The sequence below is a fragment of the Colobus angolensis genome, unplaced genomic scaffold (assembly GCF_000951035.1).
Source record: "Colobus angolensis palliatus isolate OR3802 unplaced genomic scaffold, Cang.pa_1.0 Scaffold83, whole genome shotgun sequence".
NCBI lineage: Eukaryota > Metazoa > Chordata > Mammalia > Primates > Cercopithecidae > Colobus > Colobus angolensis.
In genome coordinates this window covers 83,366-93,634 of record NW_012122154.1, presented here as the reverse complement: position 1 = coordinate 93,634, position 10,269 = coordinate 83,366, and the positions used below count along the sequence as shown (strand labels likewise).

At 45.0% G+C, this 10,269-nt stretch overlaps 1 protein-coding gene across 1 annotated transcript in view; it reads right to left on the bottom strand.

The window, feature by feature from the left end:
* The window catches only part of BRCA1 (breast cancer 1, early onset), a 136,888-nt gene that overhangs the window by 109,763 nt on the left and 16,856 nt on the right, over positions 1-10,269 (bottom strand). The window contains exon 2 of the mRNA XM_011929928.1: positions 1,804-1,902. Coding sequence (XP_011785318.1) covers positions 1,804-1,883 — 80 coding nt within the window. The 5' untranslated portion in view covers positions 1,884-1,902. The remainder of the gene's footprint in view (positions 1-1,803; positions 1,903-10,269) is intronic.

Below are 10,269 nucleotides of genomic sequence, written 5' to 3'. Positions count from 1 at the left end.
AAAAAAAAAAAAAAAAGGAAAAACAACTTTCATAAAGCACAAAAGAAAAGTTCCTTGAATTTACCCTTTTTTATTGTGGGTAAGAGGCAATAGGGAATAATTTCAACTTACTTTTTGAATGTTACTCACTACTAACCATCACCATATTTTAAAAAATTAAAGAACTAATTTAGTTTAGTTTATTATTTAATGTATTTGACAAATGTTTATTGAGTGGCAACTAGGTCCCAAGTACCGTTCTAACTACTTAATATACAGATGTACATAAACAAAACAAAAATCTCTCCCGTCCTGGAGTTTACAGTCTGTGGGACTACAGGATGGATGCATCACACAGAATGTCAGCTAATCATAAATGTTATGGAGAAGCAGCAGGAATGGAGGATAAAGTGTGTGTTGGGGGTGTTGTAATTTTAAATACCAGTGTCTGGAAATGAAAAGGTGGTATTTCAATCAAGATTTTCAGACTGCCGGGCGCGGTGGCTCAGGCCTGTAATCCCAGCACTTTGGGAAGCCGAGGCGGGCGGATCACAAGGTCAGATCGAGACCACGGTGAAACCCCGTCTCTACCAAAAATACAAAAAATTAGCCGGGCGTGGTGGCGGGCGCCTGTAGTCCCCGCTACTCAGGAGGCTGAGGCAGGAGAATGGCGTGAACCCGGGAGGTGGAGCTTGCAGTGAGCCGAGATGGCGCCACTGCACCCCAGCCTGGGGGACAGAACCAGGCTCCGTTTTTTTTCAGACCATGGCTGGGTGCAGTGGCTCACGCCTGTAATCCCAACTTTGAGAGGCCAAGGCCTCACTTGAGGTCAGGAGTTTGAGACCAGCATGGCCAACGTGGCAAAACCCTATCTCTACAAAAAAAAAATACAAAAATTAGCTGGGCATGGTGGTGTGCACCTATAGTCTCTGCTACTCTGGAGGCTGAGGCAGGAGGATTGCTTGAGCCTGACAAGGTTGAGGCTGCAGTGAGCTGTGATAGCACCACTGCACTACAGCTTCTCGACACAAATCCTGTATAAAAAAACCTCTGCATTTCATTGTATGTAAATGAGTATGTAATTTCATTGTATGTACAGAGCCAGTTTCAGACAAAGGTTCTTCCATAATATCTATTCCCTTAAGGACACCAATCATCCATGATCTCTTTTTTTTTTGAGATGGAGTTTAGCTCTGTCCCTGGAGTTCAGTGGTGTGATACTGGCTCACTGCAACATCTGCCTCCCGGTTCAAGTGATTCTCCTGCCTCAGCCTCCCAAGTAGCTGGAATTACAGGCCCGCGCCACTATGCCCAGCTAATTTTTGTATTTTTAGTGGAGAGGGGGTTTCACCATGTTGGCTAGGATGGTGTCTATCTCCTGACCTTGTGATCCTCCCACCATGGCCTCCCAAAGTGCTGGGACTACAAGCGTTAAGCCACCGTCCCCAGCCTCATCCATGATTATATTTCGCCATTTCAAGTGATGGAACTGGTTTTAGAGCTGGAAGAAAAGCCAAAATGCCAGTTAATCTAAACTCGATTCCTGTCCCAGTGCAGAACCAATCAAGAGAGAGAGTCCCTGTCTTTCCCGGACCACAGGCTTTGTGTTGAACAGGAGAGGAGTGGGAGAGGCAGAGTGGATGGAGAACAAGGAATCATTTTCTATATTTTTAAAGTTCTTCAGTTAAGAAAATCAGCAATTACAACAACCTAATCTTACTAGACATGTTTTTTCCTCCCTACTATGTAAGGTCAATTCTGTTCATTTGCATAGGAGATAATCATACAGAAATCCCAAATTAATACCCTCTTGTGCTGACTTACCAGATTGGACACTCTAAGATTTTCTGCATAGCATTAATGACATTTTGTACTTCTTCAACGCGAACAGCAGATAAATCCATTTCTTTCTGTTCCAATGAACTTTAACACATTAGAAAAAAATATATATATATACAGATATATAGCTTTAAAAAAGGTTTATAAAATGACAACTTCATTTTATCATTTTAAAATAAGGTAAATTTAAGATTTTGAAGGTTTTAGAATACAAACCATAGAGCTAATGACAAAATCCTTTATTTTTTTAAAGGTTCTAGAAGTGGCTCTTTGTAATTAAACAACATACATTCTGTAATTCTTCACATATCGTTGCCAAGCCCTTGAGTCTTTTCCTTTCTCCAAGAAAGAGAAAGCTACAGAGGAGTGACTGACCGGGTAAGTGGTGGTTGCCTTAGCTTTCTCCAATGTTTCTGGCTGCTTTCTTTTTCTTGCATAAAACCAAAATCAACGACAAAACCAACACCAATCAGCACCTCCCCGCCCCTAACCCTTCCCAGTGACCTGCTCTTATCTCAGGATCCTCCTCAAGCACATCCCTGCCGGCAGCATCTGTTGCTATTGACGCTCCTCTACTTCCCTCTTGCGCTTTCTCAATAGCGCAATTGGATCCAGTTCTTAAGTTCTCCCTCCCACAAAACCCTGTCTCCTCCCCTTCCCAGACGTATTCCTGGCATCTCTTCTTCCGCAAGGTCCCATCCACTCATACATACCAGCCGGTGTTTTTGTCTGTTTGTTTTTTTGAGACAGAGTCTCGCTCTGTCGCCCAGGCTGGAGGGCAATGGCGCGATCTCGGCTCACTGCAACCTCCGCCTCCCGGGTTCTAGCGATTCTCCTGCCTCAGCCTCCTGAGTAGCTGGAGCGCCACCACGCCCGGCTAATTTCTGTATTTTTAGTAGAGACGGAATTTCACCATGTTGGTCAGGCTGGTCTGGAAGTCCTGACCTCGTGACCAGCAGATGTTTTTATAGACGTGGTGTCCCCCTCGAGGCATATTTCAGTTCCTATCACGATGATTCCCCCTCAGACACACCGTGCCCCCTTCCTGATCCTCAGAGCTTCCCTCGCGACCTACAAACTGCCCCTTCCCCAGGGTTCACAACTCCTTACGCCTCTCAGCTTCTGCCACCGCCCCCCCTCCCCGCAAAGAATACCCACTCTCCCACGCCAGTCCCCCAAAGCATCACTTGGACCTGGGACTCTACTACCTTTACCCAGAGCAGAGGGTGCAGGCCTCCGGAGCCTAGGGGCCCAGTTATCTGAGAAACCCCACGGCCTGCTCCCCGTCCAGAAAGTCTCACCGAGCCCACGCCGCGCAGTCGCAGTTTTTAATTTATCTGTAATTCCCGCGCTTTTCCGTTGCCACGGAAACAGCTGGCTCCCGCTAAGCAACAGCCGCTCAGAATACGAAATCAAGGCACAATCAGAGGAAGGGCGGGACAGAAGGAGCCAAGTCTCTCTCGGGGCTCTGGATTGGCCACCCAGTCTGCCCCTAGATAACGTAATACGAAAGAGACGGAAGAGGAAGAATTCTACCCGAGTTTGCCCTGAAGTGCCGGCCCTCTGGCCTCTACGCTTCCAGTTGCGGCTTATTACGTCACAGTAATTGCTGTACGAGAGTCAGAATCGCTACCTAGTTTCCAAAGCAGTCGTAAAAAGAGGTCCGATTTCCCCACTCTTTCCGCCCTAATGGAGGTCTCCAGTTTAGGTAAATATAAGGAATAAGGATTGTTGGGGCGGGGGGTGGACGGAAAGAACTATTTCCAGCATTCGCTGCGGAATGAAAGGTCATTGCCGCAGTGTAGTCTTATGGAGAGTGTAGTCTTATGGAGAGTGTAGTCTTATGGAGAGAAACATCCAATAGCGAAGCAGGCACAATTCTCACGGAAATCCAGCGGATAGATTGGAGACCTCCACGCGCTTATACACGTCAACAGTTATGGATTGGAGTGTTATGTTTTCGTATCTCGAAAGCAAAAAACTAGGCCCAAAAAAAGATATCTACAACTCTTAGGAAGACTACAATTCCCATCGAGCCCCACGAGTCTCGGGCAAATAGTCCTCTAAGGTCAATGACCTGTGGCGACGCCGAATTTGTCTGGGGAATGGGAAATCCGCTCTGGCCCACGTCTGCGCACTGGTAGTTCAGCCCCTCGGCCCCAATGTTTGTTATTGTTGTTCGGCTTCAGGTTTCTTCTGCCCCGCCCCGTCGACGCAATCACCACCAATAAATGGGGTGGTCGTTTTGAGGGACAAGTGGTAAGAGCCAATCATCTTGGAGAAAACTGGGAGAAACGGGACTAGTTACTGTCTTTATGCGCCTTGTTAGACTCACTCCACAGGGATAGCGGCAGAGCTGGCAGCGGACGGTTCTGGCTTTGGCCTCCGGCAGGCGCCTCCCTGGGGCAGGAAGCTGATAAGGAAGCAGCCTCGGTTACCTAGGGGTGGGGTCACGTCACCCTAAGAGAGTTTGGAGAAGTTCAAGGGAGGAATCCTGCAAAGAAGAGGGGCGACTTTTCCCGTGTCTCGGGACAGCTTATCTTTTTAGTGACAGGATGAGAGAGCCCTTCGTGTTCAGAGGGACCGAGTGGGCGAAAAGCGCCTGAGAGTTGTAGAGTCTGTGGTTGAGAACATCGGCTTCTGCTGATGGAAGGCCACGACTCCCCAGTGGAAAGAGGGCCCAGGCAAAGAAAATGAGAGAGTCCTCGGGGTGGTGACACTGTCTTGGGAACACTGAGTGCTAGGAAACGATAACTGGAAGACTAGGATGAACTCTGCAAATAAAAAAATGACGCTACCTACACATCTTTCTTATCCCATCCTCCTTTTTTCGAGACCCTGTTAAAGAGATCTCCTTGGTTAGGGACCTTCGGTGTTGGAAAGGCACTGTTTTTCCTTTTTGTCAAACAGGCTACACTTTTTTTTTTTTGAGACAGTCTCACTGTCTCAAAGAGCAGCCCAGGCTGGTCTTGAACTCCTGAGCTCAAGCGATCTTTCTGCCTCGGCCTCACAAAGCGCTGGTATTACGGGCATGAGCCACCGCTCCCGGCCTCGGGTCGCACATTTTAAAGCTTGAATAACTTGTCTTGCACAGGCCACTGGTGGAGACAGTAATCAAAGCTCAGGTTGCCAGGTCTATTTCATTAAAGGGATTTTGTTAAGGCTGAAAAAAAAAAAAAAAAGACAAGACGTAGAGGAAAAGTTAACTTGAGCCAAGCCAAGGTGCGTTAGTGGCATGGACTTAAAATCATGCCAGTTATGAAAGCTGAAGGCCAGGCCGGGCGCGGTGGCTCATGCCAGTAATCCCAGCACTTTGGGAGGCTGAGGCGGGCGGATCACCTGAGGTCGGGAGTTCCAGACCAGCCTGACCAACATGGAGAAACCCCGTCTCTACTGAAAATACAAAATTAGCCGGGCATGGTGGCACATACCTGTAATCCCATCTACTAGGGAGGCTAAGGCAGGAGAATCGCTTGAACCTGGGAGGCAGAGGTTGCAGTGAGCCGAGATCGCGCCATTGCACTACAGCCTGGGCAACAAGAGCAAAACTCCGTCTCAAAAAAAAAAAAAGAAAGAAAGCTGAAGGCCTAGGACCCAACTATCTGACTATACTGGCCGTAGACCTAAGGGGCAGATAGGGTTAACCATAACTTTGGTGTTTACACACGTTCAAGATTAATGCTCTTGCTGAAAGAGTTTTTTTTACTTGTCAGCCAAAGCTATAATCTCCCACTTCTGTTTTCTCTTAGTTGGCCCACCAGCTGGAGGAGCTCCAGAGTATTTAAATTAATTTTCAATTGTGTAATTTGAGAAAAAGATGCGAAGATTAATTTCCTTCACAAGTAGGGAACTGTGTTTTTTTCTTTTTCTTTTCTTTTTTTTTTTTTTTGAGACGGAGTTCTCCCTCTGTCCCCCAGGCTGGAGTGCAGTGGCACGATCTCGGCTCACTACAAGATCCGCCTCCCGGGTTCACGCAGTTCTCCTGCCTCCTCAGCCTCCCGAGTAGCTGGGACTACAGGCGCCCGCCACCCCGCCCAGCTAATTTTTTTGTGGTTTTAGTAGAGACGGGGGTTTCACCGTGTTAGCTAGGATGGCCTCTATCTTCTGACCTCATGATCTACCCGCCTCGGCCTCCCAAAGTTCTGGCATTATAAGCGTGAGCCACCGCGCCTGGCGGGAAGTGTGTTTCTTGAAGTTGGAAAGTGGTATTTCAGAACATCTGCTTTTGGCAGACTAAGTCAGTCACTTCATTTCCCTGATTTTTTGCCTAAGGTCCTGGGGAATTGACAAAGATTCTGCCCAAATTTTAAGGACCCCAATAATTACATTTCATATGAATGAATAGTGGGCGTCAGCAGGATTGTTATTAAGAGACTAGTATTATTTTTATGGTGCACTTGGTTCTAGGTAGAAACAAAGAATGGAGAAAATTGGAGGATAATTGTCTTAGGGTTTCAAAAAAGTGCGTGATCTTCACAGAGTTCAGGGTCCTTAAAATAACAGTCTTAATTGGAGTGTTTGACAGGGCAGTGCATTATATTGTCGAAAACAGTACACGTTTATGGTTCTAAAGACTGGTTTATTATTTTTAAAAATGTTTAACTTAATTTTTTTAAGGAAATGGGGTTGCTGGTCTTGAACTCCTAGGCTCATGATCCTTCCGCCTCAGCCTCCCAAAGTGCTAGGATTATAGTCATGAGCCACCATACCTGGCCGATTTTTTATTTTATTTTTGAGACAGACTCTCGCTATATCACCCAGGCGGGAGTGCACACGCATGATCTTGGCTCACTGCAACCTTGCCTCCAAGGTTCAAGCAATTCTCCTGCCTCAGCCTCCTGAGTAGCTGAGATTACAGGCCTGCACCACTACGTGCAGATAATTTTTGTATTTTTGGTACAGACGAAGTTTCACCATGTTGGCTTGGCTGGTATCGAACTCCTGGACTCAAGCAATCTGCCAGCCTCTGCTTCCCAAAGTGCTGGGATTACAGACATGAGCCACTGTGCCTGGCCTTTATTATATTTTTTGTATTTGAGTGACATTTTGAAAGAACTTGCATATACATTTTTAATTTGATCCTTATGGTAACAGTGAGATAGGCAGAGCAGACATATTAGACCTATTTTATAGATTAAAGATTAAAAACTGAATCTTAAAGGTGAACTGACCTGCTCACAGTTTTATGTCTAGTAATGGGCCAGAGCTGTGTCTGGAACCCAAGTCTTTCCATTTTTTGTGCTCCCACACAAGCACACACACACAAAATTTGCTGTTCAGATGACATGGCATCTCATTGCTTCAGTTTGCATTGTTCTGACCACCAGAAAGTTTGAAAGCCTTCTGATGTGCTTGTTAGGTGTTCTGATTTCCTCTTCTCTGAATTTTATGTATATTTTTACCTGGGTTGTTAATTGTATCATTAGCAGTTTTGCTGATGTTCTGGGTGTGTCACAGATACTAACCCTTTGTTATGGGTTGTTACGGTTGTTTGTTGTTTGTCTTTTGTTTTTGTGGATTTTTTTAACCATATAAAATATTTAATATGTAATGAAATGTGCCCAGCTCATCTTTTGACTTCTGCGTACATTATAACCTGCCTTTAAATGTGTATTTCTTTTGTAGGTAAAAGTTTCATTTGATCTGAATACTATTCAGATAAAATACCTGGATGAGGAAAATGAAGAGGTAAAGTATATTGTGGTGCTTATTGCTAGGTGTTCAGAATAGCAATCTTATTTCTCCAGTGATATGGGCTTTAATAATTCAAAATAGTGTTTAGCTCATTTGTGTGGTGTTTTAAATATATTTGATAATTGAATATTCTAAGAAGACTTGCAGCATCTGAGATGGAGTTGAGAAACGGAGAAGCAACATTGAAGAATATCTCAGAGATAACTTTCACTTTAAAAAAAAAAAAAAAAGGAAACAGGTCTCACTATGTTGCTCAGGCCAGTCTAGAACTCCTGGGCCTAAGCAGTCGTCCCACCTCAGCCTCCCAAAGTGCTGGGATTACAGGTGTGAGACACCATGCTTGGCCTGAGATAAATTTTTTTTTTTTTTTTTTTTTGAGACGGAGCCTCACTCCATCGCCTAGGCTGGATTACAGTGGTGCAATCTCTGCTCACTACAACCTCCAGTTCCTGGGTTCAAGTGATTCTTCTGTCTCAGCCTCCCGAGTAGCTGGGATTACAGGTGTATACCACCATGCCTGGCTAATTTTTGTATTTTTAGTAGAGACGGGATTTCACCATGTTGGCCAATCTGATCTCAAACTCCTAGGCCCAAGCAATCGGCCCACCTCGGCCTCCCAAAGTGCTGGGATTACAGGCGTGAGCTACCACACCTGGCCAAGATAACTTTTAAAATTATGTAGTGGCCAGGCGCGGTGGCTCATGCCTATAATCCCAGCACTTTGGGAGGCCGAGGCGGGTGGATCATGAGGTCAGGAGATTGAGATCATCCTGGCTAACACGGTGAAACCCTGTCTCTACTAAAAATACAAAAAATTAGCCGGGCGTGGTGGTGTGCGCCTGTAGTCCCAGCTACTCGGGAGGCTGAGGCAGGAGAATGGTGTGAACCTGGGAGGCGGAACTTGCAGTGAGCCGAGATTGCACCACTGCACTCCAGCCTGGGTGACTCCGTCTCAGAAAAAAAAAAAAAAAAAAAAATTATGTAGTGACCTTAAGTTCACATATAGTGTAAGCCATTCAGTTTATAATAATACAAATATAATAGCTAAACCTTTTTTTTTTTACTTTTTTTTAAAGAGACATGGTCTTACTCTGTCGCCCAGGCTGGAGTGCATTGGCATGATCATAGCTCACTGCAACCTAGAGCTCCTGGGTTCAAGGAATCCTCCCATCTCAGCCTTCTGGATAGCTAGGACATGCCTCTGCATCTGGCAAAATTTTTTACTTCTTTGGAGGGATAGAGTCTCACTTTGTTGCCCAGGTTAATGGCTAAGCTTTATTGAGTGGTTACAGTGTGTCAGACTAGCAACAATACCATGTATTGAGTACATTATCATCATTTTACCCATGAGGAAACTGAGGCACAGAGAGGTGAAATAACTTGCCTAAACGCACAAAAACTTGGAAGTAGTAAAGTCAGGGTTCAGTCCATACCCTCTGGCTATAGAACTCAAGCTCCTAACCGTTATATTGCACTGCCTCTTAATGTATCTGAAATAAAGGAGGGCATAGTAGATAAGCAATAAAATTTCTTAAGTATTATTCATGACTAGCAAGTGATACAGAAAAGCTGAAGGCTTGGCCTGAGTTTTTGTCTGTCCTATGGGGCTGGTCCTAGTAACAGAAATGCTCGATTGATGAGACACTTATAATTCACTGTTGTTTTTTTTCCTTTTGTAGGTATCCATCAACAGTCAAGGTGAGTCCCTGAGAGAGTCTGTTCAGCCTTATTTAAAAGCTTTAATCTGCTCATTGGGGCATTTCTATTTGTACTCAAACCTTATTGCAGTATTACTTTTAGAGTTTGGAATTTGGTATACTACAAATTAACACTGCATTGATGGACAGTAGTTACATAGGGGATTTTATTGTATAGCAGTTTTTTGTATATAGAATGATGCCTTTGCATGGACCCTAAGGACAGCTTTATTGGGAGGTTTTCATATTTAACATGCCAGTCCTCTGAGATTAATATGCCTCCCAGTTCAAGACATAAAAGTATTCCCACGGTGTTGCATTTGTACAGTAGGTACAGTAAAAATGTGGCATTATAATCTTATGGGATCACCATCACACACGTGGTTGACCACAATGTTACGTGGCAGTGGTTACTATAGTGAAGCAAATTAACATATCCATCATCTCATTATAGTGGCCCTGTGGTGCCCTGAGCCCTCCCCAGAAACCAGCCATAATCTACTCATTTAGCAAAAATCATTAATATGATTATTTAACTGTAATACATTCCTCATGTTATACAGTCCATCTTTAGAATTGGCTATACTTAATCTTATAGATTCTTGAATGAATGGATATGTACAGAATAAAAATAATTGGCTATACTTAATCTTATAGAATCTTTGGTTCTTGAAGGAGTGAATGTGTTAGAACCCAGGATAGAGTTCCACTCTGGGCAGGGGTCGCCGCGAGAGACCACTCGACACCGAAATCACAGCGGAGAGGCACTTTATTTCTAGCGCGCTAGGGTCCCCCGTGCACAAAGATGGCCAAGGGACCCCGAGTGCTTGTTACAAGCTGGTTATAAAGGCAAACACCACAAATTCAAACAAGGCGCGAAATTCAAACAAAGCTTTAGGACGCGAGATGATTGGGGCTTGTCATGGCCTGACCAAGGCGTCTCACTCTGATTGGTTGGGGCTGGCACGCGTGGCGGAGGGGGGGGTTTCCTGGAATTGTTTTTCTGTTTGAACTCCGGGAACATTGGGTGTTTTCCTCAATCACCCATGGCCACCTGGTG